This window comes from Heterodontus francisci, chromosome 27 (genome assembly GCF_036365525.1).
Source record: "Heterodontus francisci isolate sHetFra1 chromosome 27, sHetFra1.hap1, whole genome shotgun sequence".
Taxonomy (NCBI): Eukaryota; Metazoa; Chordata; class Chondrichthyes; order Heterodontiformes; family Heterodontidae; genus Heterodontus; species Heterodontus francisci.
This window is the reverse complement of record NC_090397.1, coordinates 50,435,273-50,454,837: the sequence shown is the minus strand read 5'-3', so window position 1 is coordinate 50,454,837 and position 19,565 is coordinate 50,435,273. Positions and strand designations below refer to the sequence as shown.

Below are 19,565 nucleotides of genomic sequence, written 5' to 3'. Positions count from 1 at the left end.
ATTTTATTTAGTTCATCTCATCCCTTTAAAGTTTGTTACTTTAAAATCAAATATTGAAAATTAATTTTACGTCTGCATGATCTTCTCCCCAATGCAGTATTGAGTGAAGAGATGGGTCGGAAGCTACCGTGGGACAGGAAGACTGTGATAAACTAGACTCACACAGCAGCAAACACACAGCTCAAGATGCAATTACATTTATTATTGACTGAGAGACGAAGTCAGTCCAGTCACCACAGGCAGTGACTGCAGCTACAAACAAATCGAGACACTGAATCCACTCCTGGAAAGGATCTGTGGAGCATCACCAGATTCTTCTAACTTCAAGGCATTTGATAGGAGCAAATGAAAGGTCTTTGGGTTTTGCAGGGCCAATCATTCCATCCACCTGGTGAAAGAGAAATTGAATCTAATAGTTCCCCTCAGTGAATCAGGCAGCTATTTATCTAATTATTTCATCAGTTTCATTTTGAGAGAGTCAATGTCTTTGATCCATTAACTTTACCTGTGTCTTGACCCATGAGTTCACCTTGTAAATAAAGTGAGGTACTTTCTGTTGTGATCCTGTGTGCAGCCAGTCAGTGTGTGGGTCACTGAAATCTGAAAACCTTACAATATTCAGTGGGGGTTTGGGCAGTTCCTGAGTGAAGATGCTGAGCTCACCCTGAGCTGGATTTCCCTGTGTGGGTTGGACAGCAAGGCCTCACCCCTAGGGTTAAACAGGCCTGCTGCATGGACTTCATACAATTGGAGCAATGTTTGCGAATTCTGAGTTAAAATGTCTGTACCCAGATTAAATACATTTAAATTTAATAATTGAACCCCTCTACTTATACTGTTAGACCGAGTGTGCATTCCTCTATCTGCAGTGTTACACCCAGCGTACGTTCCTCTATCGGCAGTGTTACAGCCAGTGTACATTCTTCTACCTGCAGTGTTACACCCAGCGTACGTTCCTCTATCTGCAGTGTTACACCCAGCGTACGTTCCTCTATCGGCAGTGTTACAGCCAGTGTACATTCTTCTATCTGCAGTGTTACACCCAGCGTACGTTCCTCTATCGGCAGTGTTACAGCCAGTGTACATTCTTCTATCTGCAGTGTTACACCCAGCGTACGTTCCTCTATCTGCAGTGTTACACCCAGCGTACGTTCCTCTATCGGCAGTGTTACAGCCAGTGTACATTCTTCTATCTGCAGTGTTACACCCAGCGTACGTTCCTCTATCTGCAGTGTTACACCCAGCGTACGTTCCTCTATCGGCAGTGTTACAGCCAGTGTACATTCTTCTATCTGCAGTGTTACACCCAGCGTACGTTCCTCTATCTGCAGTGTTACACCCAGCGTACGTTCCTCTATCGGCAGTGTTACAGCCAGTGTACATTCTTCTATCTGCAGTGTTACACCCAGCGTACGTTCCTCTATCGGCAGTGTTACAGCCAGTGTACATTCTTCTATCTGCAGTGTTACACCCAGCGTACGTTCCTCTATCTGCAGTGTTACACCCAGCGTACGTTCCTCTATCGGCAGTGTTACAGCCGGTGTACATTCTTGTATCGGCAGTGTTACAGCCAGTGTACATTCTTCTATCTGCAGTGTTACACCCAGTGTACATTCCTCTATCGGCAGTGTTACACCCAGTGTACATTCCTCTACCTGCAGTGTTACAGCCAGTGTACATTCTTCTATCTGCAGTGTTACACCCAGTGTATGTTCCTCTACCTGCAGTGTTACACCCAGTGTATGTTCCTCTACCTGCAGTGTTACACCCAGTGTATGTTCCTCTACCTGCAGTGTTACACCCAGTGTATGTTCCTCTACCTGCAGTGTTACACCCAGTGTATGTTCCTCTACCTGCAGTGTTACACCCAATGTATGTTCCTCTACCTGCAGTGTTACACCCAGTGTATGTTCCTCTACCTGCAGTGTTACACCCAGTGTATGTTCCTCTACCTGCAGTGTTACACCCTTCAAGTAGATGTCCTTTTGAAAGTTCCTATTGAATCTGATTGCACCAGCTTTTCAGGTCATGCGTTGTATCTCCAACAACTCTCTGGGTGCAGAATTTTTTTCTCATTTCCTCTCTACATATTTTAATAATTATTTTAAATCTATGGCCTCTGGTTACCAACTCACTTGCCAGAGGAAACAAGAAGGGTGGCAAGAAAGCTCTGAAGAAGGTGCCAACGAAGGGTAACAAGAAAGGGAGAAGATCCAGGAAAGAAAGTTACTCCATCTACTTGCTCTATCACAACTCTCATATTTTGAATTCAAAAACATTTTGTAATTTTGAACATAAGAACATAAGAGGTAGGAGCAGGAGTAGGCAAATGGCCCCTCCAGCCTGCTCCACTATTCAATACGATCATTGATGATCTTCTGCCTCAACTCCACTTTCCTGCCTGCTCCCCAAATCCCTTGATCCCTTCATTCCCTGAGAGACCAAAAATCTGTCTATCTTAGACTTAAATATATTCAATGACGAAGCATCCACAACCCGATGGAATAGACAATTTCAAAGATTCATAACCCTCTGAGTGAAGAAATTTCTCTTCATCTCAGTCCTAAATGACTGACTCCTTATCCTGAGACTGTACCCCTGTGTTCTAGATTCCTCAGCCAGGGGAAACAACCTCTCAGTGTTTACCCTGTCAAGCCCTTTCATAATCTTGAACGTTTCAATGAGATCACCTTTCTTTCTTCGAAACTCTGTGAGTATTTGTCCAATTTACTCAGCTTCTCATCATAGAACAGCCCTTCATCCCAGGGACCAATCCAGTGAACCTTTGCTGTAACGCCTCCAATGCAAACATGTACTTCCTTAAATATGGAGACCAAAACTACATACTGTACTCCTGGTGTGGCTCAGCAAAACCCTGTACAATTGTACCAAGACTTCCTTATGTTATTACTCCAATCTCCATGTAATAAAGACCAACATGCCATTTACCTCCCTAATAGTTTGCTGTACCTGCATGTTAACTTTCTGCATTCCTTCTACAAGTACATCCAAGTCTCTCTGAACATCAACATTTAGAAGTTTTACACCTTTTAAAAAAAAAATGCTCTGTTTTCCTATTCTTACTACAAAATGAACAACCTCACACTTCCCCACATTATACTCCATCTGCTACCTTGTTGCTCACTCACTTAATGTGGCTGTATCTCTTTGCAGTCTGTTTGCATCCACCCCACAGCTTATATTCCCATCTAGATTTGTATCGTCAGAAAACTATTCTCAGTATCTTTGTCTGTATCATTAATTTAGATTGTAAATAGCTGAGGCCCCAGCACTGATCCCTGCGCACTCCACTAGTTACAATTTATTCCTACTCTCTGCTTTCTGCCCACAACCAATCCTCCTTCTATGCTAATGAATGGCTGCTTTTGCTGACAACACGGCCACTAGGTGGCTCTGTACTGGCACATGCACAAATGCAGCCTGTTCAACTAAAACGTCACAGTCAAGCGACTTTCAGGCAGCTGCCAGGACTAAAGATGGCGCTGCTCAAATAATCATACAAAGGCAACGTAAACACGTGGCAGTACACAATGGCCGGAGAGATCGGCTGGCTGGGGAATGGCCGGAGAGAGCGGGCGGGCGGGTGGGGGGCAGGAGGAGAGCGTACCTGCCACCACCAAGGTCTTCGGTTGCTCCCTCTCCACATCCCCCCCTCTCTCTTCCCGCTTCCCCCCCACACCCTGCTCTCTCCCCCACACCCCGCTCTCTCCTTGCTCTCTCCCCCCACCCCGCAATCTCCTCCCACCCTGCACTCTCCCCCCACCCTGCACTCACCCCACTCTCTCCCCAACCGGCTCTCACCTCACTCTCTCCCCTCCACCCCGCTCTCTCCCCCCACCCCGCTCTTCCCCCCACCCCGCTCTCTCCCCGTCCCACCCCTCTCTCTCCCTCCCCCACTCTGCTCTCTCCCTCCCCCACCCTGCTCTCTCCCTCCCCCACCCTGCTCTCTCCCTCCCCCACCCTGCTCTCTCCCCACCTCCCCGCTTGCTCTCTCTCCCGCGTTATGCGATGGCGTCATCTGGGCATGCGTGTACCAGTCCTGGCAATTTACGTGATGACGTCATCTACGCATGCGCCAACCAGTTCTGGCAATGCGGAATGCAGCGCACATGCAGAGAGCAGGAGCCCGTTTGCGCAGGTTGGCGCAGTCGGATGACATCCTCGCCGGCTGCGTTGTCAAGAATCACTTTGCTAATGAATACCTATATTAGGTCTCCCCTTAACATTCTCTACTCTAAGGAGAACAATCCCAGCAGCTGCAATTTCTGCACATAACTGACATCACCCATTCCTAGTATCAACCTGGTAAACGTCCTCTGTAGTCTGCCCATGGTCTTGGCATTGTTCCTAAACTGTCCAGAATTATACGCAATATTCCAGCTGAGACCTAAACACAAATTTGTAAAGGTTCAGCAGTACTTCCTTGTTTTATATTCAATGCCTCGATTTACAAATCCAAGTATCCCACTTTATCAACTTTCCCTGTCACCTTCAAGGAGTTGTGAATGTGCAGCCGCAGGTTCCTCTGCTCTTGCACCTGCCTTAATATAGTATCATGTAGATTATACTGTCTCTCCATGTTGTTTCTGCCAAAGTGCATCATTTCACATTTATTTGCATTAAGCTGCATCTGCCATGTGTCTGCCCAGAATGTTTATGCCCTCCTGAAGTGTGCTACTACCTGATCAATATTTACATTATCGAGTTTTGTATTCCTGGCAAACTTCGAAATGATACTCCCTATAGCCAAGTCCAGGTCATGTATATTTAAAACAAGAAAAGCAATGGTCCCAATATTGAACCCTGGGGAATTTCACTGTATATTTCTCTCCTGTCAGAAAACCACTCGCCTCCTATCCCTTAGCCAGTTACGCACCCAACTTACCACCATTCCTTTTATGTCATGCGCTTTTATTTTCCAATATATTTTCCAAATAGGTCTGCATGAGGTACTTTATCAAATTTATTTTGAAAGCCCATATATATATCTACTAAACTACTTTCATTAACCTTCTTTATTACCTCATCAAAGAACACAATCATGTTAGTCAGACATGAAATAAAAACAGAAAATGCTGGAAATATGCAGCAGGTCGGGCAGCATCTTTGAAGAGAGAAGCAGAGTTAATGGGCTGAATTTTACCAGTCCCCTGGTGACGGGAAAGGAAGTTGGATGCCAGTAATGTAGCGGGTGCCGCACTGGGAAGGCTCCCCATCGCTGTCCCAATACTGGGGAAGTTTCGCAATGGCGGGCAGGGGGTGGGCAGGAGGCGGATTGGCTGTCCACTCCACAGAGGTGGGCAGCCCATTTGCATAATTAAGGGCCCAATTACAGGAAATTCTATGGGGCCTCCAGCATTTTGCATTGCGAGCCACCAGCTTCATGGAGGCAGCTGCCCTGAGGAATCTTAAGGGGGCTTCAGAGCTGGAAACTTCATGGCCCAAAGAGAGGTTCTACTCCCACAGCCCCAACGATTTCCTCCATCCTCCACCGGAGGCGATTCCCTCCATCCTGGGGTCCTACCACCCTCGGCCATCCTAAATTTTAATTTTCAAATACCTGGCCAAGGGTGCCTCCATTCTGAGGCACTCCAAGGTCTGCGACCTGTCACAGCAGCGCCCATCTCTCTTGCTGGGGTTGCTGAGGCTTCAGAGCTGCCGGCCCTCTACATATGAACATACGAATTTAGAGCAGGAGTAGGCCCCTCGGCCCCTCGAGTTTGCTCCGCCATTCAATAAGATAATGGCTGATCTGATTGGCCAGCAGCATCAGGAGCCTGCCCACAGGTCAGCAATTAGGAGGCCACCTGCGGTAAAATTGCTGAGCCAGTCCAATTGCCGGCAACTGTTGGCTTAATGACCCTCCTGATGTTAGGGTCATTAAGTCCACAGTAAAATGTTTCAGGTCGATACCCTTTCATGAGAAAGTCAGGCATGATCTGGCTTTGAAAAAGCCATGCTGACTGACCCTTAATATCCCATGTTTCTCCAAGTGAGAATTATTTTTGCCCTTGGCAATGGTTTCTTGTAGTTTTCCCCACCACTGACATTAGACTGATTGGTCTGTAGTTACCAGGTTTATCTCTGTCCCCTTTTTTGAATGGGGGTGTAACATTTACAATCCTCCAGTCCTCTGGCACCACCCCCATATCTAAGGAGAATTGAAAGACTGTGGTCAGAGCTTCTGCTATCACCATCAGCAACCTCGAATGCATCCCATCTGGACTGGTTGACTTGTTAACTTTGAATGATGTAAACCCATGTAGCACCACATTTCTAACTATTTAAATCCTATCCAATATCTCTATACCTCTTTCCTTTACTGCAACATTAAATTCATCCTCTTATTTTGTGAAGGCAGATACAAAGTATTCATTTACTACCTCAGTCATGCCCACTGCCTCACAAGAAAATTTACCTTATTGTCACGAATTGGCCACACCATTCTTTTCGGTATCCTTTTAAGATTACGATCTATGCTTTGAAGACCTACCATTGCTCATTTATTGTTTTCCTGGACAATCTTTGTTTCCGGTCTACCTGTGCCAGATTACTTCTCAAATCATTGAAATTAGCTGTCTTCCATTTGGGTATTTTCATCTTTGGATTTTCTATGTCTCTTTCCATAACTACTTTCAATCTAATTATCATTATGATCTCTATTAGAGTCATAGGGCTGAATTCAGTCGCAAACTCGCAAATCTCGCTGCCAGTGCCGCAAGCAGGAGGTGACACCAGGACCTGGGGTGGCACATTGCCAGCGGCAGACCATTAACAGGCTGCCGCCAGGGTCACCATGCAATTAAAGACTGATCCCAAGAACTGCTGGCCAAATCAGAGTTACGGAGCCTCAGCTCCAGAAAGAGGGCGCCTCAATGGTGCAGCACCCTCAAGGAGAGTCATCATAGGTTGGGGGAAGCCCAAGCCCTGGCGTTTGGGGGGCTCAAGGTGCACCGACAGCGTTGATAGGATATGGCATGTGAGGATGCATTCATTGACCTCAACCACTTGCATGAGATCATTAAACTTCTTGTGGAACTGCATTCAGGTCCTTGGTGGTATTGACCACCCCAACATCTGCACCCAATGCCCTCTGAGCACTTATCTGGAGGGCCTCCTGGCCCCTGAGGAAGAAAACCTCTCTCCTCCGGTCAAACTCTAGCACAACATCCAAAAAACCTGGGGGCATGCTCTCTGGCCTGCTGTGTCATTTCAGTTCCTTCCTGAAGGTCTTGAGATCTTGTCCAAGCAGATTCTACCCCTGCTGCAGCCCAACAGCACCTCACCTCTAAGGCATGCAGGCTGGCTTTAGGTGGCGCGAGCTTCACGTGAACTTAGGCCTCCTACTGAGGCATGTGTCTTTTTCCCTTCCCTATCCTTCCTTAATACATTGCAGCCAGGAATATTTAGTTCCATTCCTGCCTATGTTTAAGCAAGGTCTCTGTTCTAGCCACGATATCATAACCCCGTGTGCCAACTAGTGTCTGTGGCTCATCAGCCTTATTCATAACACACGTTACCTTAACACACATGCATTTCCAGATGCTCGTCTGCATTTCTTTTTTCCTCCCTCTAGTTCTGCTAACCTCTACTCTATTCTTTGTTCCGGTATTGTTTGTCCCTCTGAGTTTTCTCTGTACCTTGTCTCTCCTCTCTGCTACTGTGTCCTGGTACCCCAACCTCTGGCTGTTCCCCTTTATTTCACAGAATGTCCTGCACCCTTTACCCTGCCGCCAGGGAGGCAACACACCATTCTGGACTTGTGTCTGCGTTTGCAGAAGCACCTATTTATTCCACTAACTATCAAATCCCCTCTAACAACTGCATTTCCACAATTTCTTGTTCCCCTCTGTGCAGTGGATGATCCTGTGGTGCCATGGATTTGCTTCTGATGACACGTCTCTGAGGTGTTATCATTCTGACTGCTATTCAACGCTGAATACCCGTTTGTGAGTGTCACACTGCCTGGCTGTTCCTCCTAGTCTGCCTAATGATCATCCATTCCCTCTTCCTGTGAACTTTCTGTAGCTGTGGGATGACCACCTCCTGAAACATGCGATCCTCTCAGCTCTCAGCTTCTGTGCACTATAGTGATGCCAGCCACCCCTGAAACTCTGAAACTCTGAGCTCGAGCTTGAGCAGTTGCCAGCACCTCTTGCATATGTAGTTGTTCAGGACACGCAAAGTGTTCTGGAGTTCCAACATGGCACAAAATGTGCATGCAACAGGCCCCAGCTACCGTGCCATGTTAGCTAACTGTTTTTTATTTCTAACAAAAACAAAAAGTGCCGGAAATACTCAGCAGGTCTGGCAGCATCTGTGGAGATGGAAGCAAAGTTAATGTTTCAGGTCTGTGACCTTTCCTCAGAACAGTTTTTTTTTTAAAGTTCAGCTTTAAGGCTATTTGACTGTTCAGCTAACACTAAAACACTAAAACTTTAATCACTAAAAGAAATCACTAATTTCTGAAAACACTAACCAATAAAGTAAATGCTTAAACTAACTTAACGCCACACACTAAATACTCATTCTAAATATGTATCTGTATTTCTTTGCCTGCACCCTCCACACTGATTGTGACATCACTTGTTCACTCTTTCACTCTGTGGTTGTTTTATGATGCTCTCTGCCTCTCTCTCTGCACCTGTGATGTATTAATGTACATTGATCCTCTCGTAATGCATTCTGTCTATCTGGCCTTTCATTTTTTCTGGAATTTATTTCCAATAAAACACTGATTCTGCAACACTTGTGTGAACTTACCGCTCTTAGTTATCACACAGTTCTCCATCCCATTCCGATTATCAGGCTGAAGCCGAATCCAGTTTCTGAAACCTAATGAAGATCCATCACTCCAAAAAAAAGACCCCTCCTGAGTGAGTGAAATAATGTCATCATTTAAAATGAATATTTCTGTTACCATAAACAATTTATGATATAGTAACTCAGACAATGTTACCTTGTAGGCGTCACTCAAACCAATCCAAGTCGGAGGAAATAATCTGTTCCTTGCACCTATTAACTTCACGATGAACTGGTTCAGTTCATTTGAGTGTATTGCAGTAAGATGGCCGCCTAGAACCAGAGATTGGCAGTACAGCTTTAAATAAAAATAAAACAGACCATTTGTTGTTTAGTACTTTTTTTTTTTACATCTATTACAAACAGTTTTGTTGCTCCATGTAATATGTTTATTGCTGAAACATTCTCTATTATAGAATCATAGATTCATACAGGAAAGAAGGAGGCCATTCAGCCCATTGCATCTATGCTGACTCTTTGAACCAGCTATCTAAATTGTTCCACTTCCCTGCCCTTTTCCACAGCTCTGCAAATTTCCTTTATAAGTATTTCTCCAGTTCCCTTTCAAAAGTTACTATTGAATCTACTTCCACCACCCTTTCAAGCCATGCATTCAGATCAGAATAACTCAGTGTGCAAAAACATTTCTCCTCATCTCACGTCTGGTTCTTTTGTCAGTTAAGGTAAATCTCAGTTCTCTGGTTTTCAACCCTTGTGCCACTGGAAACAGTTCATCACTTTGCACTCTATCTAAAATCATCTCTCTTAAATATTCCTTGAACCTTATTTGCTTTAAGGAGAACAATCCCAGTTTCTCTAGTCGCTCCACATTTCTGAAGTTCCTCATCCCTGATGCTATTCTGGTAAATCTCCTTTGCATTTCTCATCAAGGCCTTGACAGCTTTCCTAAAGTGTGGCGCTCAAAATTGGATACAATACTCCACTAGGGGCTCAACCAGTGATTTATAAATGTTTAGCATAACCTTCATGCTTTTGTACTTTATTTTTAAAACCAAGGATCCCCTTATGCCTTTTTTTACAGTCTTATCAACTTGTCCTGCAACCCTCAAAGATTTGTGTATGTAAAAGGCTTGTGTATCTGTTCCTGGACCAACTTTTAAATTGATCAGTGTAGTTCATGTTGACTGAGATTCTTCCTTCCAAAATGCACCATTTCACATTTCTCCACAATAAATTTCATCTGCTATGCCTTTTCCCATTTCACCAATTTTCCCACGTCACCTTGAAGTCTGCTGTTATCTTCCTCGATGTTGCTACATTTATGGGATTCATGATATCTACAAACTTTGAAGCTAAGCTCTGTATACACAAGTACAGTTCATTAATACATTTCAAAAAAGAGCAATGGTCCCACCACTGACCCCTGGGGGATACCACAGTATATTTCCCTCCAGACTGAATAACAATCGTTCACCACCACTCTCTGCTTTCTGTGCCTTAGCTAATTATATGTCCATACTGCCAATGACCTTTTAATCCCATGGGTTTCAATTTTCAAAGAAATTTATTCTATGGTACTTTACCAAATGCCTTCTGAAAGTCCACATACACAACACCAATTGCCCAAAGGGATCAGGGGGTCATTACTGACCATTCAATGAAAGAGACCTGGAGCAACCATTGAATGGAAATTTCCTGTCAAGAAGACCAACCAATGATTAGACCTGATATAAGGCAACAGTAGCATTGTGGTTACGTTACTGAATTAGTAACCCAGAGGCCTGCACTAATACTCCAGGGACATGAGTTCAAATCCCACCATGGTAACTGGGGAATTTAAGTTCAACTAATTAAATAAAAATCTGGAACAAAAAAAAAAGCTATTATCAATAATAGTGACCATGAAACTACCAGATTGTTATAAAAGCCCATCTGCTTAATCCCCTTTAGGGAAGGAAACCAGCTGTCCTTACCCAATCTGGCCTACATATGGCTCAACTCTCAGAGATATGTGATAGATTCTTAACAGCCCTCTGAGATGGCCTAGCAAGCCACTCAGCTGTATCAAACTGCTACAAAAAAAGTCAAATTAGTATAAAATTGGACTGACCACATGGCATCAACCCAGGCATTGGAAATGATAAAGAACACACCCATAATAAAAACAGAAACACAGTTCTGATGAAAGGTCACAGACCTGAAATGTTAACTCTGTTTCTCTCTCCACAGATGCGGCCAGGCCAGCACTTTTTGTTTTTATTTCAGATTTCCAGCATCTGCAGTATTTTGTTTTAATTAAAGGACACACCCAGCCCAGTCGACCCTGCAAAATCCTCCTGACTAACATCTGGAGACTTGCTGTGAAATTGGGAGAGCTGTCCCACAGATGACTCAAGCAACAACCTGACAGTCACTCTCAAATCATTCAGTTCAGTCAATGTCACAGACTCCTCCAACACCATTCCTGGGTATGTCCAGGCCCACCAGCAGGACAGACCCACCAGAGGTGGCAGCACAGTGGTATACAGTCAAGAGGGAGTGAGAGGCCTCATCATTGACTGCAGACCTAATGGAGTTTCATGGCTTCAGGTCAAACACGGGCAAGGAAAGCTCCTGCTAATTATTATCTACCACCCACCCTTCAGCTGATGAATCAGTGCTCCTCCATGTTGAACAGCACTTGGAAGGAACACTGAGGATAGCAAGAGCACCACTTTGGGTGGCAGGCTTCAGTGTCCAGCACCAAAAATGGCTTGGTGGCAACACTACAGTCCTGAAGGACATTTCTGCCAGACTGGGACTGCAGCAGATGGGGAGAGAACCAACAAGAAGGAAAAACCTACTTGACCCTTTCATCATCAATCTACCTGTCACAGATGTTTCTATCAATGACAGTATTTGTAGGAGTGACCACAGGCAGTCCTTGTGAAGACAAAGCCCCATCTTCACACTCAGGACGCACTCCATCGTGTTGCATGGCACAACACTGTGCTAACTGCAGTGCAGATTTAGCAGCTCAAAACTGACAGTGCTATCAAGTGGCACTTACCAATAACCTGCTCATCAATGTTCAATTTAGGTTCTACCAGGATCACTTGACTTCTTCGAACCTTGGTTCAAACATGGGCAAAAGAGATGAATTCCAGAGGTGAGGTGAGAGTGATTGCCCTTGAGATCAAGGTAGCATTTGACAGAGTGTGGCATCAAGAAATCCCGGTAACATTGAAGTCAATTGGAATCAGGGAAAAACTCTCCACAGGCGGGAGTCACACCTAACACAAAGGAAGATGGTTGTAGTTGTTGGAGGCCAATCATCTCAGCCCCAGAACATTGCTTCAGGCATGCTTCAGGGCAGTGTCCTAGACCCAAATTCTTCAGCTGCTTCATCAATGAACTTCCCTCCAGCATATGTTCAGAAGTGGGGAATGTCTGCTGATGATTGCACAGTGTTCAGTTCCATTCACAGGTCCTCAGATAGTGAAGCAGTCCATGCTGCATGCAGCAAGACCTGAATAATGTTCAGGCTTGGGCTGATAAATGGCAAGTATCATTTGCACCACACAAGTTCCAGGCAATGACCATCACCAATAAGGGAGAATCTAACCACCTCTCCCTGACATTCAACAGCATTACCATCACTGAATCCCCCATCAACATGCAGAACATTAATTGGACCAGCCATATAAATACTCTGGCCACAAGAGCAGTCCATTATCTACAAGGCACAAGTCAGGAGTGTGATGGAATACTTTCCAGTTACCTGGATGGGTGCAGAACACGCAACAACATCCATGACAAAGCATCCCGTTTGATTAGCACCCCATCCACCACCTTAAGCATTCATTCTCTTTACCACCAGCACATTGTGGCAGCAGAGTGTACCATCGACAAGATGCACTGCAGTAACTCACCAAGGTCCTTCGACAGCACCTTCCAAACTCATGACCTCTTCCACTTAGAAAAATAAGGGCAGCAGGTACATGGGAACACTATCAGCTGCAATTCCCCCTTAAGCCACACACCATCCTGACTTGGAACTATATGATTAGATTATGATTAGATTAGAGATACAGCACTGAAACAGGCCCTTCGGCCCACCGAGTCTGTGCCGAACATCAACCACCCATTTATACTAATCCTACACTAATCCCATATTCCTACCAAACATCCCCACCTGTCCCTATATTTCCCTACCACCTACCTATACTAGTGACAATTTATAATGGCCAATTTACCTATCAACCTGCAAGTCTTTTGGCTTGTGGGAGGAAACCGGAGCACCCGGAGAAAACCCACGCAGACACAGGGAGAACTTGCAAACTCCACACAGGCAGTACCCGGAATTGAACCCGGGTCCCTGGAGCTGTGAGGCTGCAGTGCTAACCACTGCGCCACTGTTCCTTCACTCTCACTGGGTCAAAACCCTGAAACTTCCTCCATAATAGCACTGTGGGTGTACCTAAACCACATGGACTCCAGCAGTTCAAGAAGATAACTTAACACCAGCTTCTCAAGGGCAATCAGCAATGGGCAACAAATGCCGGTCTTGCCAGAGACACTCACATTCTATGAGTGAATAAAAAAAGGTTGTATTTGAAGGCTTTTGACAATGTCTGAGCACTTACCTGAATGCTTACTGTGGGATTTTTCATACAATCCAGCCTTTCAATCACCTGATAGCAGATCCTTTAAATGGACCTTTTCCCCTTTAATCTTAAAATCACGATCAGGAGGTTAGTCACCTTCCCACCAAACGTCCACACAATGCATTTTGCAGAAAGTTTCACTGGACGGTGATCAGGATCAGGGAGTTGTGCTGATTTTATTCTTTTCTAATCCAGAGACACTCAGACCAGTTATAACACCCTCACCACAGTCCATGGATGAACCTGGGCCCTTGTCTGTAGGATTCAATGTCACAGTTCAGTGTCCTTAGTGTTTAACGTAGAATACATTGTAGACCATGTTACCCAGGTGATGGAACACACTGAGTCAATCAGAACTGTCCAGATACAAACAAGAAGGTTCTTTCATTCTCTGTGTCTGGTCACATTTAGAAACACTGAGAAACAAACCCAATAACTTACAGTGGAGACTTCAGAGACTTACCTCAGCATCTATCCAATTTCTGTTCAGAGGGAAGAACTTGTAACAGGAGGAGAAATAAGGAAAGTGAATCCAGCCATCAGCACAAGGCCCTTTCTTGAAGTCCTGACTCTGATCAGTTTGTCTCTTCGGTTCCCTGTTCTCCAATATTCTATTCAGAATTACAGCTGCAGTTAAAGGGATTTAGATTAAAACAAGCTGCAATAATCGCAACAGCAATCCCTAAACATTCAGTTTATTTCTGATTCAATATTTCGTAGAATCATGGAATAATACAGTACAGAAGGAGCCATTTAGCTCATTGTGCCTGTGCCAGCTCTTTGAAAGAGCTATTCAGTTAGTCACATTCCCCTACTATTTGCCTGAAGACCTGCATATATTTCTTTTTCATGTATATACCCTTTGAAATTTACTGTTAAACCTGATTTTCAGGCAATGTATTCCAGATCAAAACAACACCCTGCTTAAAAAGAATTTTCTTCATCTCCTTCTGATAGTTTTGCCAATTAACTAATATCTATGTTCTCTGGTTACTGGCCATTTTGTAACTGGAAACAGTCTCTCCTTGCTTACTGTTGTCAATTATTTTTTTTTTATTTATTTAGAGATACAGCACTGTAACAGGCCCTTCGGCCCACCGAGTCTGTGCCGACCAAGAACCACCCATTTATACTAACCCTACAGTAATCCCATATTCCCTACCACCTACCTACACTAGGGGCAATTTACAATGGCCAATTTACCTATCACCTGCAAGTCTTTGGCTATGGAAGGAAACCGGAGCACCTAGCGAAAACCCACGCTGTCACAGGGAGAACTTGCAAACTCCACACAGGCAGTAACCAGAATTGAACCCGGGTCCCTGGAGCTGTGAGGCTGCGGTGCTAACCACTATGCCGCCCAATCTTTGTACTTTCAATAAATCTGAAGCCAGCAGCAATGTTTTCAATGTTTCAAATAATAATCCGTTCAGACCTGATCAGTGCCATCTCAGTTCAACCACAGCCTGCTATTTCTGGGGGTATTGGGCTCTGTTGGCATCTGAAATAGCTGGAGATATGTGCATATAGTCTGTAGAATCACCTGAACCGGGCTGGATGATGCCTTTAACTTCAACAACTCTAAGGCTATTATTTAGTTTAGAATCAGCAACTGGGGATGGGAGGGGAATATTTTCTGCTGTTTAAATGCAACAACAGCAAGTCAAGTGAAAACTGAGAGCTGCTGAAACCCCGTTTCCTAGTTATCTCCTTCACTGAAATAAAAACAAGAAATGCTGCAACCACTCAGCAGGTCTGGCAGCATCTGTGGAAAGAGAAGCAGAGTTAACGTTTAGGGTCAGTGGCCCTTCTTCGGAGCCTCCCCAGGGAAAGTAGACGCTGTCCCCACCAGTGTTAATTTTATTTTCGTTCGTTCATGGGATGTGGACATCGCTGGCTAGGCCAGCATTTATTGCCCATTCCTAATTGCCCTTGAGAAGGTGGTGGTGAGCTGCCTTCTTGAACCGCTGCAGTCCATGTGGAGTAGGTACACCCACAGTGCTGTTAGGAAGGGAGTTCCAGGATTTTGACCCAGCGACAGTGAAGGAACGCCGATATAGTTCCAAGTCAGGATGGTGTATGGCTTGGAGAGGAACTTGCAGGTGGTGGTGTTCCCGTGCATCTGCTGCCCTGGTCCTTCTAGGTGGTAGAGATCGTGGGTTTGAAAGGTGCTGTCTGAGGAGCCTTGATGCGTTACTGCAGTACATCTTGTAGATGGTACACACTGCTGCCACTGTGTGTTGGTGTGGAGGGAGTGAATGTTGTGAATGAGGTGCCAGTCAAGTGGGCTGCTTTGTCCTGGATGGTGTCGAGCTTCTTGATTGTTGTTGGAGCTGCACCCATCCAGGCAAGTGGAGCGTATTCCATCACACTGCTGACTTGTGCCTTGTAGATGGTAGACAGGCTTTGGGGAGTCAGGAGGTGAGTTAGTCCTTCCAGGACTCCTAGCTTCTGACTTAATAGACAATGTTCCCCTCCCAGGGTTATTAAATGCTATTCCCAACCTGTACCCCGGGGTAATTAGAAGCTATCGACCCCCGTAGGGTTATTAGACACTCTATCCTATCTCTCGCGTGAGGTTATTAGACATCGGGTACGGTAGCATAGTGGTCATGTTATTGAACCACTAATCCAAAGGCCTGGACTAATGATTCAGGCACATGAGTTCATATCACAATGCAAGTGTGCAAGAATTTATATGAAGTTATTTAAATGACATTTTAATAAAAAGCTAGGATCAGTACTGGTGACCTTGAAACCACCGGACAGACCCACCAGAGGTGACAGCACAGCAGTATACAGTTGTGAAGGAATCACAGAATTGTTACAGTGCATAAGGAGGCCATTTGACCCATCCTGTTTGCACCGGTTCTCCAAAAGAACAATTCACTTAGTGCCATTCCCCTGCCTTCTCCCCATAACCCTGCACATTCTTCCTTCTCATATAAGTCTAATTCCCTTTTGAATGCTCCAGTTGAACCTACCTCCACCATACTGTCAGGCAGTGCATTCCAGACTTTAACCACTCTGTGTGAAAAAGCTTTTCCTCATGTCGTCAATGCTTTTGTAACCAATTACTTTAAATCTGTGCTCTCTTGTTCTTGATCCATTCATGAGTGGGAACAGTTTCTCAGTGGCCTGGGAGTCCTCAACATTGACTCCAGACTCCATAAAATCTCATGATATCAGGCCAAATATTGGTGAGGAAACCTCCTGCTGATTATCACCTACTGTCCTCCCTCAACTGATATATTAGTGCTCCTCCATGTTGAACACCACTTGGGAAGAAGCAGTGAGTGTAGCAAGGACACAGAATGTTCTCTGGCTTGGGGACTTTAATGTTTATCACTGTCATGAAAATCCCATACGCTAAATGGGAATTATTAATTTCATTGGTCCGAACCTTACATTAGACTTTTAATGGAAAAATCCTACAAGTTAACTTTTAAAAAAACTGGCAGCCAAGATGGTCACTGCAATTTATATTTGGAACACCAGAAGATTGAACTGGAGACAAAAAATCTCACCAAGTCCAGCCAGAACAATGGTTTGCTCCCAGTGATTGAATTACCAGAATGGCTTTATCAACATGGTTGTCAAGGCCATCTACAGCAATTGACTTTGAAAGAGCCAACCCCCTCCAAGTGTGACTGACATCTTGAGGCATGTATCACCTTGAATTGCAGAGAAGATTCCAGAAAAAACCTCATTAAAATAAAAGGGTTTGATAGAGCCGTGTGACTGCCTGCGCAGCTCTGAAGAAACTGTAAGCTTTGTCACACAGACAGCAGACAATAGTAACTGAAAAGCCATCAATGAAGCAGTCTTTCTCTCTTTCTCTCTCTCTCTCTCCCCAGAAAATTTGAAGAGAAGATCTGGCTGTGACTGCGAATCCTCCCAAACCTACAGATGTCTACAGGAGCCCTGAGCAAAGCAAGCCAACCACAGTGCACTTGACCCAGCAAGGACATCAGGAATACAATTTCAGCTGAGGACTAGTGGACTTACATACTATATTTAAATTCTATTTATTCCGGACTTTAATCCAACCAGCAAATCTGTTTCCCTCTGTAATCTATTTGTGTGTGTGAATTTTGTGTGAATGTGTGTATGAATGTGTCGCGTATTTTAAACTGGGTTAGAGTGTTAAGTGTAATAAGTTTACCTCTTTCTTGTTTAAACTCAAGAAAACCTGTCTGATTGGTTCTTTTGCAAACAGAAACAGGAGCAAACACTCACTGAGGTGGTAAGTTCAATCACTGTGTTAAAAAAGGATAAATCCTGTTGCAGTCAAACCAAAGCAAGGATGAAAGGGGAGCCTGAGACCTTTTCCTCACCTGGCCATAACAATCATCAAGATTGGCTTGGTACTACCATGACTGATCGAGCTCGTTGAGTCCTGAAGGATGTAATCAGTAGACTGGCATGCGGCAGGTGGTGAGAGAACCAATATGAAAGAAAGGTTGACTTGACCTCAACTTTGCAAGGTTGGATTGCATCTATTTTAATGCAAGGAGTCTTACGAGTAAGGCAGATGAATTGGGATTAGCACATGGGATTATGCTATTATTGCTATCACGGAGACATGATTGAGGGAGGGGCAGGACTGGTAGCTCAATATTCCAGGGTATAGAATCCTCAGGCGTGACAGGGGCGGGGATAAAAGAGGAGGTGGTATTGCACTGTTGATCAAGGAGTCAATTACTGCAGTAAAGAGGGATGATATCTTAGAAGGTTCCTCAAATGAGGCCATATGGGTAGAATCTAAAAACAAAAGGTGGGCAATCACTTGGCTGGGTGTGTATTACAGGCCTCCAAACAGTCAGGGAGAGATAGCGGAACAGATATGTTGGCAAATCTCAGAGAGGTGTAAAAATAATAGGGTAATAATGGTAGGGGATTTCAACTTCCCCAATATCAACTGGGATAGTTTTAGTGCAAAAGGCTTAAAGGGGGTGGAATTCTTAAAATGCATACAGGAGAGCTTTTGAGCCAGTTCGTAGAAAGTTTGACAAGAGAAGGGGCAGTACTGGACCTAATCCTAGGGAATGAAGCTGGACAAGTGGTAGAAGTGTCAGTGGGGGAGCATTTCAGGGATAGTGACCATAACTCTGTAAGATTTAAGGTAGTTTTGGAAAAGGACAAAGACGGACTGGAAATAAAGGTACTGAATTGGGGGAAGGCCGATTTCAGTATGATAAAACAGGATCTGGCCAGAGTGGACTGGGAGCAGCTATTTGTAGGAAGGTCTACATCAGACCAGTGGGAGTCATTCAAAGAGGAAATAGTTAGAGTTCAGAGCCAACATGTACCCATTAAGGTGAAAGGCAGGACCAACAAGTCCAGGGAACCCTGGATGTCAAGGGATATAGAGGATTGGATCAGGAAAAAAAGGAGATTTATGGCAGATTCAGAGCACTGAAAACAGCGGAAGCCCTAGAGGAGTATAGAAAGTGTAGGGCGATACTCAAAAAAGTAATTAGGAGAGCGAAGAGGGGACATGAAAAAGCACTGGTGGGCAGATAAAGGAAAATCCTAAGGCATTTTATAAGTATATTAAGGGCAAGAGGATAAGCAGAGAAAGAGTAGGGCCCAAAAGGGACCAAAGTGGCAACCTGTGTGTGGAGCCGGAGGATATAGGTGAGGTTTTAAATGATTACTTTTCATCTGTGTTCACTGTGGAGAAGGACGATGTAGGTGTCGAGATCAGGGAGGGGGATTGTGAAATACTTGAACATATTAGTATTGAAAGGGAGGAAGTATTAGCTGTTTTAGCGGGCGCAAAAGTGGATAAATTTCCAGGCCCAGATGAGATGTATCCCAGGCAGTTATGTGAGGCAAGGGAGGAGATAGCAGGGGCTTTGACACAAATTTTCACATTCTCTCTGGCCACAGGAGAGGTACCAGAGGACTGGAGGACAGCGAATGTGGTACCATTATTCAAGAACGGTAGCAGGGATAAACCAGCTAACTACAGGCCGGTGACTCTAACATCAGTGGTTGGGAAACTATTGGAAAAATTCTGAGGGACAGGATTAATCTTCATTTTGGAGAGGCAGGGATTAATCAAGGATAGTCAGCATGACTTTTTCAGGGGGAGATCATGTCTAATTAACTTGATTGAATTTTTCAAGG

At 44.6% G+C, this 19,565-nt stretch overlaps 1 protein-coding gene across 1 annotated transcript in view; it reads right to left on the bottom strand.

Annotated features, from left to right (window-relative positions):
• Positions 1-298: 298 nt before the first annotated feature.
• Positions 299-19,565, bottom strand: part of LOC137385021 (lectin-like) — a 93,884-nt gene continuing 74,617 nt past the window's right edge. Inside the window, exons 3-6 of the mRNA XM_068059761.1 lie at positions 13,894-14,057; positions 8,981-9,121; positions 8,785-8,893; positions 299-388 (exon numbers count right to left, since the gene is read on the bottom strand). Coding sequence (XP_067915862.1) covers positions 324-388; positions 8,785-8,893; positions 8,981-9,121; positions 13,894-14,057 — 479 coding nt within the window. The 3' untranslated portion in view covers positions 299-323. The remainder of the gene's footprint in view (positions 389-8,784; positions 8,894-8,980; positions 9,122-13,893; positions 14,058-19,565) is intronic.